Raw genomic sequence first — 15,545 nt, 5'->3', positions numbered from 1 at the left:
CCTCTTCCTCCTCTTACCTTCTCTGCACTCCCTCATCTCTCTCTCTCTCCACACTGGACCTTTTCATCCACGTGCCTGAAAAACTAAACCTGTCCTCACCCCGCCACACACACACACACACACACAACCACACATACACTCTACTGTCTCACCTCCTTATGTAGTTGCTCAATCTATTTTCTTGTGTGTGTGTTGTATGTGTGTTTGTGTCTCTCTTTCTCCAACTCTTTTGCGTGTCTTTACTTGTCTTTTTCTCCTCTGCCTGTCGTTATTCTCCCTCTTCTACACCCTCTGTCCACCATGGGACCTCCGCACCCTGTCTCTCTCTCTCAGCGGGGCAGTGTCAGGGGGTCAGAAGGGGGCAGCAACTGGGCATGGGGATGATGGGGGGGGTCCTTATCGCAGTGACAGCGTGAAGAGCATGGTGACAGAGGGAGTGAAGGCCGGGAGGTGGCAGACTGTCCAGGGCCACATGCAGTCTGGAGGACTGAGACCCAGCAAGTGAGTTCAGAACCGGGCATTTAAAAAGTCAACGTTCATGTTTTACAATGCAAATGTCACTCTGGTAAGTTTTGTGCCTCGGCTATGATTAGGTGAGTGCATCAGCAGTGAGAGTCAGGTCCAGGAAAGTGCTGCTCAGGTACGGAGCTGAGCGTGTGGGCATAAATCAAAATATGATCTCTGGGGAAAGGTGAATTCTCGCCATCATGAGCAGACAACAATAGTTACAGGAGCTGCGTTGCACTGTGACTCAAACCTTCAGCTCAGACAGCCGGCCCGGCTGCACGGTGTGTACTCCTGTACCAATCTGCAGGAGAAAATGATTTATTTATGTGAAGAACTGCACAGCCTGCTAGTGCACTTCAACAGTGCAACACAGAAATAGTCTCATTTTCACACACTGACTAAAATAATGCGTCACTTGCTGCCAGACTGACTTTTAATTTAGAGGAAGGCTGAATTGCGAATTGCGTGTTGGTCTCCGACTGCTTGTATCCCACAACCATGAAGTACAACATGATTTAGGCTCCCATGTAGATTCAGCGAGTTGAAAATGAGGCAGTTGAGTTCTCCATGATTTCTTTTGCACCTTCCTTTGGCACCTCGTGCCTGCGATCTCTTCCTCCACAACACATTTACACTCATCACTTCCTCACTCCTCATTCCCTCCTTCTCTCCTCATCTTTCTTTTTGCCCCTCTCTATAATTGGATTCTATTTCCAGGCTGCTGTAAGTGTCTGTGTCTCTTGTGTTTGTGTCTCGCACCCCATTTTCTGTTTCTCCTCCATTGTCACCCTCCGTTCTTATCGTTCCCATCACTCCCTCCATTTTTCCGTCGCCGTGTAAAGCCACTCCTCGTCTTTGCCTTTTTCTTCTGTTTTGCCCACAAACTCTTTTGTTCCTGCATTCCCCTTTTTATCCTTTCATTTGTGACACTTAAATATGATGGATAGCCCACTAAAAGCCTTATTGCAAAATTGCATTATAGGTGAAGTAATGCAAAGCAGAGTAAACTGATGTGAGTGGCTCTCTCATGACCTAATTCTGGTAGTCTAGGTTACACAGATCTGAGAGAGAGGAGGTTATATTTAGGGAGTTGAAATGATTTAAAAGAGATGATACTAAAGAGCCCAGAAAACACAGGAATAAAGAACACATTAGTGAAATATGATTCACTCACCATTGTGTTGACAGGACTATTGAAACATTGTTTAAGAAGCTAATGAGCCAATTAAACTGCATTTATAAAGAGGAGGAGTGGAAAATGAAATGGTGACAGAGGGAGGGAGTCGTACTGTACGACATGGTTGGCTGTCGGGATGTCTCTAGAGGAGCAGCATGTATTTAAAAGACGAAAAAGACGAAAAAGGAGGAGAGGCTATCAGAGATGGGAAAAGTTGACTGACGAGTCGAGATAATGGGGATCTCTCATCAGACCAAAAAGCCCTCGACGGGAAGGCCCGGGAGCATCAGAGCCTCCATCCACACACTGCGACGCAGTCACGCTGGGCATGGCCGCCTCACGCCCGTTCGGACGGTGCACATCCGACCCCTGCCCGTGCGGAACACACCCACACGCAAACAGCACGCGCAGACCACGCAGACACGCAGGGTTCACACACATCTGACGCAGCCGACACGCAGGGCGAGCTCACAGTCTGCACACTGCTGCCTGCCGCCGCCCCACGAGCAGCACACGGCACACAGCGACCACTCAGGCTGCACCTTTTACTGCTATTTCTGCTACTGCTGTTACTGCTGCTGCCTCACGTTGCTCTCTTTCTCTCTCCTCCTCCTCCTGTCCCCACTTCCCACCACTCCGCCCTCTGCCTACTTTTCCACTTTGTCTTCAAATTCCACCCTTCCTCCTCCTTCCTCCTCCTCCTCCTCGCGATCATCCACTTCCTGTCTGGATGAACTTTCCTGTTTCTATCCTGATGTCAACCTGACTTCTTCTGCTGTGTCTCCCCTCTGCCCTCTGCCACCGTGTCTCATCTCTGAGGATTCTCTCCCCATCTACTTCGTCTCATCTCCCCTCCCCACCCCCTCTGACCAATTTACCTCCTCCTGCCACGGCTCTTCTCCTACATCTTCTTCTTCTTCTTCTTCTTCTTCTTCTTCTTCTTCTTCTTCTTCTTCTTCTTCTTCTTCTTCTTCTTCTTCCGTGACCTCTGACTCCTTCTCCCCTCCTCCTCATCCTATCCTCTGCCGGCCGTGGCCTTCTTCACGTTCTCTTTCCTCCCTGCTCCTCTGCCCTCCCAGCTTTGGGGATCCAGTCCTATCCTATGCATCCACTTTGGAGCACATCCCTTCTGGGCCGGCCCGGCCTCGGACACTCTTGCGCCAGCAGAGTCTTCAGCAGCCTCTCATCCAACCGCCGGGCCCCCGGCTAGCACAACCTCCCACCACATCCCAGAGCTTGGGACAATTACACACTGCACCTGGACAGCCAGGGGGAGGCGGGGGTGCTGGGCGAGGAGAGGGAGGTGGCAGCGGTGGTGAGGGTGGGGTTGCAGGTACGCGAGGCGGTCCCCGGGGTGCGCGGGGCAGCCCAGCAGGAGCAGGTGCCTCTCGCTATAAGGAAGGTGGAGCAGCAGGGCGCTCACATGCCAATCCCGGCAGCTGGGATTACATGATGGACCAGATGCGGAATCGAGGCCTGGATGCAAAGTCCTTCTTGTGAGTCTCTACAATTGTTCTTTATCTTTATGGAGTGTTTGTAGTGAGTGTATGGCATGCTACTGGTTATTTTGTGTTTTTGTTTTAAGTAATTACCTAGTTTTATCCCGTAGTGTTTTAGGATCGATTAGTTCATAATGTTTACAATGTGTAGGTATTAATCTGTTCTTACCTTTACCTTTGTAAAAATATACCTGTGTGTTTCTTCTGTTGGCTGTTTCCTCTCAGTGTTTATACGATATCCAGGGAAGGATATTTCTAATGTCAAATTAAAACATGGGCAGTATGTTTGTGGATGCATGTGTTAATGTGTAGCTTGGTGTTCTCAGATGCCCGAGACCGTTTGGAGCATAAACTTTCAAAAAGTGAATGTACTGTTCGTAAGGAGATATTTTATACACAGTTACAAATTCAGTTCAGGCCAGAGGTTTGCTTATTTAAAAAAATCTCTTATAAATATTAATAAGGGTGTTATAAATGTAAATAAGCTGTTTTTCAGCGTTAAGCCCTTTTGTTGTGTAGGAGATGGATCAACATCTAATTGTATCAGGATGTCACAGCTCACACAGCGATATTAATAATTATGTATTGTGTTTATTAAAGGGAGTGTATATATGCATATACTTATTAGTTTTATGATCCTTGTGTTTAATGATTTGATCGGGAGTGATGGGCTCTCAGCATTTCCTCGTATGGATGCGCGGTGCTGTAACAGTAATGAGCTGAAATGAATTGGGGAGCGTCTCAGTGAACAATCTGTCACAAAATGCATTTCTCCTAATTTTAGAATGAATGACATCATGTGCGTGGAAAAGCAGCTCGGACGCTGCGACATATTGCCGGCTATTTCCATCCCGCTCTGTCTTAAATTGTTCAACGTTCACGCTGTGTGCTCTGCTAAACAGCAACATCTGCTTGGATGGCATTCAGCCTGTCTGCTGCGATCGTCTTTACGGGACGGAGCCAGTGGTCACACTATATTTTATATTCACACCGACCCCCTCAATTACGTGAAATTATTCCCTCTGGATTAACTGTTGAGCTCCCTCCGTGGGAGACACACCAGCAGGCTTAATCCATATTGCAGCTGGTATTTGGCAACTAAAACGACACCCCTTTTTTTTCCCAGTGTCACTGTTGCTTTTATGCAAATAGTGAAATCCGCTCACATGTGTGTCAGCATGTGTACTTCACACAGGGCATGTGTCACGCCGCATCAGTTTAAGAACAAGGGTTAAGCAGCTGTGTGTAGATTTGTGTTAACCCTGAAGCATCGATCTTATGTCACCAGCACCATTACGCCCACAACATATTGTTGCTGCAGGCCTGCAGAGGAGGGGGGAGGCGGTGGGGGTGACGATAGGGGGGACAGGGGGCACATTGAAGGGATGAGGAAGGACATTGCCAAGGTACAACATGTGTTTAATGTCCCTTCCAAATCCATTTTACTGTAGCGTTTTACCATTCGCTTTTCATTTTACATTTACAAGCTCCGGGCCGTTTGATCATGACAGCTGAACTGATGTCACCGGCTAACTGAGCATTAGCAACGTAGCTCACGCAAGTGCCAAGGTCACGGAGAACATCGGCTGTAATCGTCAACTGTAGCGGATCATGTTTAATGGGAGATTGAGGTCAATGTTGTTGTATTTCCATCTCCGCGCCTGGCATGATTGACGACACAGTGGCCAGGCAATAGACACGACCCATTGTTCGAGCCAGTTAATTTCAGTCTTGGCCAGATCCCTTATCTGCTTGAATCATTGCTCAATGAAAGTGTTGATGTCATTGACACAGATATCTGGCCTCTGGAGCAGTTTGACCAAATTGATCTTTCGATAGATTAGTTTTCATGAATTTGGCCTTGAAAATCAATCATTTGTCCTGGTGTTGTTTATGCTTGCTCTCACTTGTGCTTCCTTAATGTTCGGCACATTGATTGATTGAGTTTTACCAATATTCCTGAGTGCAGACGCCCCTTTTTTGATGTCGGATGGGAGTGATGGTATCAACACATGCACTGGGTCATTTCATTTTGAACGGATCAGTGATTCCCAGCAAGTGTGAGCTGCTGGGGTCACTTCTGAAGTCATCACGAGAGGCTTCATCAGTCTAAACTAAAGGGAAGTGGTACAAAACTAAAACGGTAAAAGTAGATTTTTTTTGCAAAGGGTCGGTCATTATAAAAGATTTAAAAGAGCTAAAAAAGTTAAATTTCTAAAAGTAAAAGACACATGGTTGAAATTGCTCAAAATAAAAGATAAGAATTATTTGACATAGCAAACTATAATTGTATTCGGGAGAGCGCATTCTTCCACCAGCAGACCCCTTATGAAATCTTGATATTTTTAAATGTAAATCAAAACCCCACCTATTTAGTTTTTCATAGATTTGTGGTTTTATAATTTAAACATTTATTTTATCATTATTATTATTTATCTTTTTCCTTTTTCTTTTACAAAAATTACAGCATTGATCATTTTTATTTATTTTACTCCTTTATTGACCTTTTACCTTTGCAGGAACGTATAACAGTCAAGATATATAATGTAGATACATATGAACATATTTACTTTTCTGTGAACTTTTTTTATCTGGAAGTGGCTGTGGGGGGGGGGGGGGGGGGGGGGGGGGGCGTAGCAGACCTTTAAGCTTGGGCACGACTGGTGTAGACATATAACAGGGAGATTATTAAACACGGCTTCCTGGTGCTGTGAGAAAAGCTTTTGACGGTGCGTAAGAAAGATGAAATTGTGAAGTTTAGGCCGATATCTTTCCAAAGCCTGGCAGCACCGTATTTTCTTAGCGGAGAGGCTGTAATGCACTCAGGGGCTTAAGCTATAGAATCGTTGGTGTGGGTGACAGGAAGGAGGGAAGGAGGCAGAGAATTAAAAGAAGCCAATCGGGGATGAACGGGGAAAAGGGGGGGCCCCTTTTCCCCGTTCATCGGGGGGGGGGGGGGATTTGGAAAGCAACCGTGGCTGAATAGGAGGCGACGAAATGAGGAGTGCGACACGGAGAGTGCCAGAGCGCTGACCCAGAAAGCGGTGACATAGACCTCGCACCTCAAGATACTGTGTCACTCAAATAGAAACAATTAGTCCAGATCTTCTTAATGAGGCTTAATTAAATCTTAACTCTGGAGAAAAATGACAGGCATGTTCAATGGGAAAGGTGAGTCTGGAGGGAAAGCAGTAGGCAGGCTGAATAACTGGATAGATTACTCTGTGTGTGTGTGTGTGTGTGTGTGTGTGTGTGTGTGCGTGTGTGTGTGTGTGTGTGTGTGTGTGCGTGCGTGTGTGTGTGTGTGTGTGCGCGCCCGTACATACTTTTGACTTGTGTGCAGGCTGCTGAAGATCACATCCATTAACGATCATTAACTAATCACCAACAGTTCCCTTAATTATTTGTTGTGTGTGTGATGTGAACACAGCCTGCACCTGTCGGCAGCCCCACTTCATTTAAATCATTAAACTCTTATTTGTTTGGCCTTTCACTTTAATATCCTTCCCTGGACAAAGTGCTCACACTGCTCAGCTGTTAATGTGGTTTAGCAGATCTCCTCCCTTTTGGCTCTGTTACTGCTTCCTGTGTTTTACTCTCATACGTGTCTCTTATTGTCCCACAGCTCCTCTGCTTTCTGTCCCCGTTTTCACCTGGAATTACCTGTCTGCTCTTCTCTCCTCCCTGCACCACACCTTCTTCACATTCGATTTCCCCTATCCTCCTTTGTATCTGTTCTCCTTCCTCTTGCCTCTCTCTCTCTCTCTCTCTCTCTCTCTCTCTCTCTCTCTCTCTCTCTCTCTCTCTCTCTCTCTCTCCCTCCCTCTGTCTCTCTTTCCGTCTGTCTCTATCTCTTGTCGTATGTTTTTTTTGGATGGGGAGCCAGTGAGGGGAAGATGGTGGTCCTGGCTTTGGCCATTGGTGTGGCCGAGCAAGATGACTTTGCCAATATCCCTGACCTGCAAGAAACAGCGCAGGCAGCACCACCGGCCAATCAGGAGCCCCCTCCTGAGAAGAGGTACCGGATAACGTGTGAAAGTGTGTGTTGTGTGTGCGTGAGCGAGTAGAGGGTTCAAATGATATCAAAGAAACACAAGAGATGATTTCAGAACCTAGAGGAGAGTAGTTTTCTAGTGTTTTCGGTGAGTCACAGCACTTAAATGCGTTGCGCACTTGAAATAGCTTTACAGCTCGATTCTCAGTTACAGAAATAAAAACAGAGCTGACTATGAAACCAAATGTGGAAAAAGAAGCCTTCAGTACTGCGATGAGTGAAGAGATGATGAGTACATTTAGATGTTAGCTGTAAAGCAGTATTGGGCTCGTAATTCACAGCGATGAGACGCTCCCCGGCCGTCCTTTATTCTGCTAAAAATCTAGCCAATCAAATAAAACAGTGTTTTCTCATGCCAGTGGTCTTTTTATTCTTGTCCGTGATAATAATAGCCCCCCCATCGCAATGAAATTCTCCTCCTCCATTCCCATCTCTGTTTGTCTTTTCACTACCGCCTTACAGAAACCTCCCATTGGTATTTGTTGTATTCCCTTTGTATCTCCATGCTTTTATTATCCCAGTCCTTTCTTCTCCCCTTCTTTTTTCCCCCTTCCTGCTCATTAGCTTCCTTCAATCACCCTCTGCTGCTCTGAGTCCCGTCTCTGTAGTTCCACCGAGGGCCCAGAGAGCCCCCTCATTATTCCACAACATGTTAGTGACTTACATAAACATGCTGCTAAAAATAAACCTCTTCCTTGCCAACCACCTTACACACGAACCACCTATCTCCAAAAATAATTGCTTTTCATTCCGGCCTTGGAATAGGGACAGTTTTTTTTTGTGGAGGGGGGGGGGGTGGAATAGTTTAGGACCAACAAATAAGTACCGTGTTGCATCATGTGAGACAAACGGCTCAAAACACACCGTGCTGGTGTTGTTCCTTCAGAGCCCTAGTTGGTGGGGTTTGTTTCATGTGCATCAGTGTGTCACACCGCACAGCCACAGTGAAATCCTGCGTTCGGTCCGGCCCTAGGCAGATGCGACACACTGGATTTCCTCAGCCGTCCAATTAGGCCGTTTTGACCTCACTTTGATTCTGTGACTAATTGGAGACAACTTGGAGATATATAATATGACACACACCTTAAAACAAAATGGCAGAGGAGAGTGAGCAAATCCAGATTTATTTGTCATGCCAATTATTTCTCATTCGCTAGAGTTTCATCAATTTGCCACATGATGTGAAACTGGGGCTCCGTTACAATGCAGCTGGTGAGTTTGGTCCGCACACCTGCAGGACGGAGCTGCACGTGCACGGCTGGAGACATTGACAGGGTCCTCAGCGTGATAGTAATTGTTCTCCGTGAACTAGAAAGCACCTTTAGATAGTGTAAAGTCTTTAACAGCGATGCTACGTCGACAACTGCTGATATATATTCAGTTCCTCTGCCTCGTTTCAGTCTCTTGCCCCCGAGCGTCCTGTGGCCTTCTCCCACATGGCGATACAAACAAGCATGAAAGTATTCTTCGAATAATAATAATGTATTTTTTGTGAAAATCAGAACTGCCTCCATTGTTCAAAATGAGCGTGAAAGCTGTAGAGCCACAGAGGAGTGCAATTTTCTTTCATGTCCACATTAAATCTGGCTTACGCAGTATTTGTATTCACCTGGAAACCTCCTTTTAGACGAAGCGGCCAGTGGGTGGGTGGGTGGGTGGGGGGGGGGCAGGCCCCCAGGTGCAGCACTCGGCCGGCAGGACTCGCCTCAATTAATGGTGATTGAGTTGACTGCCGTTTTTTCTAGACTAACCTGGGGTTCATCTAATTTGGTTCAGTCAAAACAGAGTGAGTTGCAGTTTACAGTCTGTGAACAACAGAGAAGTGGGGAGTGGAGGAAATAAATGATTTGACTCTAATGAAAGCTTTAACTGTCTGTGGCCTTTAGTGCGCTCCTGCTCGTCCCTCTGCAGAGCTGTGAACTAATTCCACTTGAGCTGCGTGGCGCTTTGTTTGTTTCACGATAAATTACTAATTCAAATGTATAATGGGATGATTTAGCCAAACTTTAATTGAAGGCTATATTTAGCGACTCAAACAAGTCCACAGTGAATTAGAAATGCGAGGTGTGTAAGCTTGCTGGGAGTATATCATACCCTGTGGTGTTAGTGCTGACTTCACAGATGTCTGACCATGATTTAATCAATCACGCTCTTGGCATATTGCTCATTCTGAACGCGGGTTCTCGAGCCGCAGACAAAGCCATCCTGTCACACGCCTCCCGCTCTCCACGCCCCTCTGTGTATAGTCATATCACCGCCGTCTGTGCATTTACATTAAACATGTCCTTTATGTGCCCATCACTCATCTCTATATCCGCATCTCTCTTGTCACACCCTTTGAATTCGCATAAACTAAACTGAGCTGCAGGGACAACATGTCACTGGTAAATTATTTCAGCCAATCCGGAGCCTGTGAAGTGAAGATCGCCGGTTCACGAGACTCTCAGACGATAACATCGTCAGCGCTAACTTCTAATCTCGGCTTTCCAATGGTGCTCCACAGTAGTAAACCAGCCAGTGGGGGGAATAGAGAGCAGGTATAGATATTGCCTTATAAAACCCTTATTATATTATTAAAGATTAATTTGCAGGCTTTTTGTCGAAAGCTCTTTTATTGAAGACCTGTTGCTTCTCAGACGGCTTCATTTAAACAGCTGTTCAGACTTAAAGAGCTAGGATTATAAAAAAATTTGACAAAATAGTCTGATTTTACATGAAGGGAATTATTCTCAATGAAAATGATGAATAACAATATTATTCTTGTACCCAAACAACATCCTTCCACCAAGTTTTGTGGTAATCCATTCAGTATTTTTTGTGTAAACTTGCTTACAAACAAACCAACCAACAAACCTCCTTGGTGAAGCTTATGATGAAATATTATGAATTTAAATGTTTTTCTTCTGTTCCAATCCAGTAATCATCAATATCCAGAACTTTTGGAGCATTTGGGGCCCAACTCCAGAGTTTGGATGCACCCTACAGAATACAAGTAGTTAAACTAGCTCCTCTCCGATATGTAACAATCAAAATACCTCCTACACATTGATGAGCCTGAATAAACAGTTTAAATCATTCAATAATGTTGCTGACAATACTTGCTTAGATGTTCTCTATTGAACAATTGGTGTTTCGACTCAAGCAGAAGATCAGAGCGCTTCCTCCACATCCTCTGGAAACAGCGATGCAAAACAACATGTAGGCACAAATAACGACAGAGAGGCTTTTCATTTTCCCTCCGGCTGAGTGTTTACGCTTCATTGTTGCTCGGCCATAGTTGAAGGCAGGCCAAACAAACACACTCTTATCCCCACTTGCCATGAGAAGGTGTTATAATGTGTGATATTCTGCCCGTTCCTTCAGCGACCTTGGGTGCGCCCTTGCGATCGCTGGATGAAAGAGTTCTGCGTGCCCATTTGTTAAGGAAGTGAGGCAGAAGCTGACAGGCCGTTTGAACTGCACCAGAGTCGGTGGTGGTGCTGGTGGAGACTTTTGATCCGAGGTTACCCAGGTGCTGAGGAGATAGAGGAAGGGAAGGTCGCTCAGTCAAGTAGCTGAGGAAAACGACTGGATTAGAAAATCATGCGTTGTTTGATTCAGGGGGCCACACATGCTGACATGTTTATATCCCAGGCATCGATAGGCTGCGGAGCTCAGACAGCGTAATTAGGAAGTCACGAGTGGCTTGTTAATGCCTCATTGGTCGTCACTCTAACAATTCTGATTCGATTCACTGAACCTATAGTCATCGCTCTCCTCCAGTGAAGCTATAAAGAGAAGCAACCATCCCCATGAGCTTTGAATCTAGATCCTTCCCTGAGCGGCAAGCCGACCGTCCAATGAGGATGGATGTTGATGACCGAGGAGGCGGGACGGGTCTTTGTGGCACTTTAGCATTAAATCCACTTGCCTTTGGTCTTTCAATCATTCATCCATGCATGTTGCATCATTTTGTGTTAGCCAGTGGAGCTGCGTCTTGCCTCTGAATACATCTTGCAGATATTAATAGATATAGATGTATGTTTCCCTGCCTCAGAGACGTGATGCGTTCTGAGTGTCTTTTGAGTATCCGTTAATTGCCATGTGGGCTATAGAACTCCCCTCATAATTTATGAGCTTATTACATTTCTAACTGTGATATGAAAAGGCAAAGACAAATGGCGGTGAAGGATGGTGTGTTTAGACTAATGAAACGTCAGGTCATTCTAAGGTCACAAGTGCCCTTCAACAGTTAGAGGTGGCCATTGTTTCGGCCTCAGATAGTGAACACAAAACAGCAGCTCCAATGCCTCCAGATGATATCATCTGTACGTGTGTTTGGACATAAACATGTTAATTGATTACGCTACGCTCTGAAAGTCTGGCACAGTGCTCCTCCTGTGACAGGGGCTTTGCAGGCCCGACTAATCAGCCGAGTCGTCGGGGGGCTCTGGTTAAGTCTGCCCATGAGGCTTTGGCTCCCTGTGGCCGCCGTGCTCATCCTGACATCACAGGGGGAACGCTGGGATGCAGCGGGGGAGAGTAGATAGCCCTATGGTTCGGAGAAAGAGTGGAGTAGGGAGAGCGGAGTGCATTCAAACACCCATCTATCTATCCATATGTCAGGGGAGGATGAGAGAAATTTCAGAGTGCAAATCCATCTTCCCTCCATGAGAGTGGTGGGAGGGAGTACTTATTGTACTCGGCACATCCGTGCGTCGTGCGGGGCTGAAGGCAGCGCTCTCTAGCCAGCAGGTACATGCTGCTACACGTGCTCATCTCATGCATCCAGATAGATGGGGGGGGGGGGGGGGCGCAAGCTATTAGGAGCATTAACCTGGGACTCCTGCGTGCTCCCTCTGAACAGACGGCACATCTGCAGCAGCCGCAGCCCCCAACCCCAGCTCAGAGGCAATCTTTGAATTTAATCAGGATTCAAAACATTTGGGTAGACGAGTGTTCAGCATTTTAATGGACTTTTAAAATGTTGGATGCTTTCATGTGGCTGAAATTCCCTGAACTGATGGGCTAGTTACTTCCGTAGGGCTCGGAGGCATGAATGCTAAATGGCAGAGAGCAGGGGCAGCCAGTGAAGGGAGGTGGGGCTCTAAACATTACACCGGTCTTTGGATTCAAAAGTAATTATGTTTGCCATGTACATTTAAAAGAGCTGTATAAATGTGCTTTTAATAGTGATAGAAATATATGTAAAACTGTAAAGATCAGCATTTGTTCCTGATTCAATGTTTTCTATTTCCATGTAGAGTTCTGTGAGATGAGCAGACAGGCAGAAGGCAGCATTTAGCATCCCCCTTGTTGCTCCTTCCTGAAATGGGATTTTAATAAACGATGCTATTTTGGAAACGTTTCCAGCTCCAGAATGCAGGAAGTCATTTGTTAAAAGTGAAAGCCTCCAAATTCACATGCTGGAGCCGCGGCCCGTGAAGTTGAGCAGCACGCTGGGAACGAGCAGGGATTCCCAGTGCGTACATACATGTGTGTCACATGGATGATGAAGTTATGTAAGCGGCGTAGCACAGTGCTGGTGTACGATCCTGGGAAGTAATGCTGTGGCCCCCGAAGAGTCATAGATGTAGTGGGCAGCTATGAAATTGAGCACAGACATTGAAACTCATCACTTCATGGTCTCAGGCGAGCGTGTTTGTTTGAGTGTGACATGTTTGCAGAAGGGGTGGGGAGTCTGAGTGTATGAAAAAAAAAAGAAAAAAAAGAAGAAGCTGGGACTGGGCTGGGCTCTCTTTCTCGCGTCTCTCTCCAGCCTCGAAGTGGAGTGTCTTACCCCCCCTCCCCCTCTCTTCGAGCGGCTGGCCCTCGGTCAGGTAACCAAACAGGATAGTATCACAGGACGGTGAAACCCAACGTGGCCCCGCCTGCCTCCATATGTCTGTTCATGTGAATGTGTGTGTCTGCGAGGCTCTCACCCGTACCTGTCATATATCCTGAAAAACCTTCTCCGTTCTCAGTGTTTGCCTGTTTGCTGCACCCTCTACCCCCCCCCCCCCCTTACAAACACACCCTTCCCCTGCGCCCACTACCAAGAACCTCCTGTCACAACAACACCCCCCAAACGCCACATATGTATGTTCTGTGTTTCACGAGCCGTTGCCATGCCGACAGCCCACTTTCTTTGCCTTGGCTGTGGGAGAATCTGAACTCGAGTCCACTCTGCCTCCCACTGGACACTGTAGACAACTGCAGGCTCCAGAGCATCAATTTCCATATCAGCTCCCCCTCTCCCAAAGTGTTGGACAGAAAAAGCATTGGCACTGGAATCCAGCAGTCGTAGTATTACCATCTGCCACAATTAATATTACTTTTTAATAGAAATAAAGTAAATTGAAACCAGTCTTCATATGCAATTCATGATGTACAGTACAGTACAGTACAGTGGCTTATTTTTCTGCAGCCCGCCGTCGCTGTGTTTTAATAGCCTGGAGGCAGCGTCGGAGCAGCGGACCACCTCAGGTGCTGGTAGAACGGCCATCCCCCCCCCCCCGGCTGCACTAGCTCTTACCTGAGAATGCACTGAACCCCTGAATGAAGCATGAAGGAGAATGAATAATTGAAGACGCTCACTCCCCCATCGATAGTTGGGAGGTGGAGGAGGAGGAGGAGGAGGAGGAGGGAGGTGCCGTGCTTTACTTCAAACCCTGAGTCTCTCTCCGAGCTTTAGCGCTCGTCCTCAGCTCTCAGGTTAGTGTGTTTATCCCCACGTCTTTTCCTTCTCCTCTCAGACTTGTTGCCTGCAGTTTTATAGTCTGTGCAAGAAACAAAAAGAGGTCCCCTGACAATGCATTTACCTCCCCTGGCAACTAATACGACTAACACCAATTGATGAATGCCCCCCCCCCTTCTCGAAATGGTTAACATCCCTCCCTCCCTCCCCACCCGTCTCGCCCCGGTTCCTCGCTGGTTGCAGTGATCTGTCTATTTGCTTGTCTTGTTTGCTTGCTTTTTCTGTCTGTCTACTTGTCAGTATATCCCCCCCCCCCCCCCCCCCCCCCGGTTCTGTCCTTGTCTTCCGCAGAGAAAATGTACACATTATAACAGTCAACATCAATTTTCATCCAAATTTGCTGATTAAAGTACTCCAAAAATCACATACAAAAAAAGAAAAGAAAAAGAAGTGCGACATACTCAGTGAAGAAGTCAACAGAGAATGCTGGCCAGACAGACAGACGTTTTATGGGCTCCTTGTTTTTCGGCCTGTGCCAGGCATTGCCTCACTCCCTTGAGTGACAACTACTTGCATATATTATATATGCACATGTAGCCAATGCCCGTTCGTGCTTTGGCCCCTGTGTCCCCAGTTCACACCTTTAGAGTGTTACTAAATGTTTGGATAATCCTGTTATTTACTTAAGCGTATGTGTAGTTATCACCTCTATTCAACAACGTCCTCATTTGTAACACTCTAAATGTGCACCCCCTTACTAAAATCTTTTGTGTTTTCGATGATATTATATTATTGTACGGGATATCTACACTTCATTTCTCTTTCATTCTCTCTCATCTATCGTTTACTTTCGACTCTTCACTTTAAGAACATCGGTTCTTGCTCTCTTTTCTCCTGGTGATCAATTGTATTTATTGTCTTTTTTTCTTTTCCTCTCTGTGCTCTTTTTCTCCCTTTAGCATGTCCACCCCTTTGTCTTCTGTTAGAGATATTGTGTGTGCATAGCTCTTTACTTTTTTTGTCTCTTGTTCGTTGGTACTTATCAGACTGACCAAACTAAGCCTCTCTTGTGTTTCCAGGCTGCCTTCATTCCCTATCTTTTCTTGCAGCTCTGTTTTTTCTCTTTCTCTCTCTCTAATGTGCTGGTGTTTGTTATGATCTCACTCTCTTTTGGGTTTTTAGTTTTTTTGTCCGTAACCTCACTGTTCATTCTATTAATACTTGCTATCTTCTTCTAATACAGATAAACAATTCTCTGCTTGCATTCCTCGTTGAACCTTTCTATCTTATCGACAGTCTTTATGATTTCTGTCCAGTTTGTGCATCCTCTCTCTCTCTCTCTCTCTCTCTCTCTCTCTCTCTCTCTCTCTCTCTCTCTCTCTCTCTCTCTCTCTCTCTCTCTCTCTCTCTCTTCAGCGTCTGCTCATTTCTTTTCTCCTCCTCTGTGTTTCTGTTCTTGTTGTTTCTTCTCTTCTTACTGTTTGTTTATTGCCTAATGGTGGTTCAGTGTTCAGCCTCTCCATGTGCCTTGACCAGTCATCTATGGAGTGCTGTGTGTCCAATGTGTCACGTTACATTGGCCGGGACGTTTGCATTTGACTCTCTCTTGTTCTATCTTTCCTCATGATTTCT

General features: G+C 46.1%; 1 protein-coding gene across 1 annotated transcript in view; it reads left to right on the top strand.

The window, feature by feature from the left end:
• Window positions 1-15,545, top strand: part of syt7a (synaptotagmin VIIa) — a 69,790-nt gene that overhangs the window by 46,864 nt on the left and 7,381 nt on the right. The window contains exon 5 of the mRNA XM_053427964.1: window positions 7,070-7,201. Coding sequence (XP_053283939.1) covers window positions 7,070-7,201 — 132 coding nt within the window. The remainder of the gene's footprint in view (window positions 1-7,069; window positions 7,202-15,545) is intronic.

The sequence above is a fragment of the Pleuronectes platessa genome, chromosome 7 (assembly GCF_947347685.1).
Source record: "Pleuronectes platessa chromosome 7, fPlePla1.1, whole genome shotgun sequence".
In the NCBI taxonomy this organism is placed as follows: domain Eukaryota; kingdom Metazoa; phylum Chordata; class Actinopteri; order Pleuronectiformes; family Pleuronectidae; genus Pleuronectes; species Pleuronectes platessa.
This window is presented reverse-complemented; position numbering and strand designations above follow the sequence as displayed.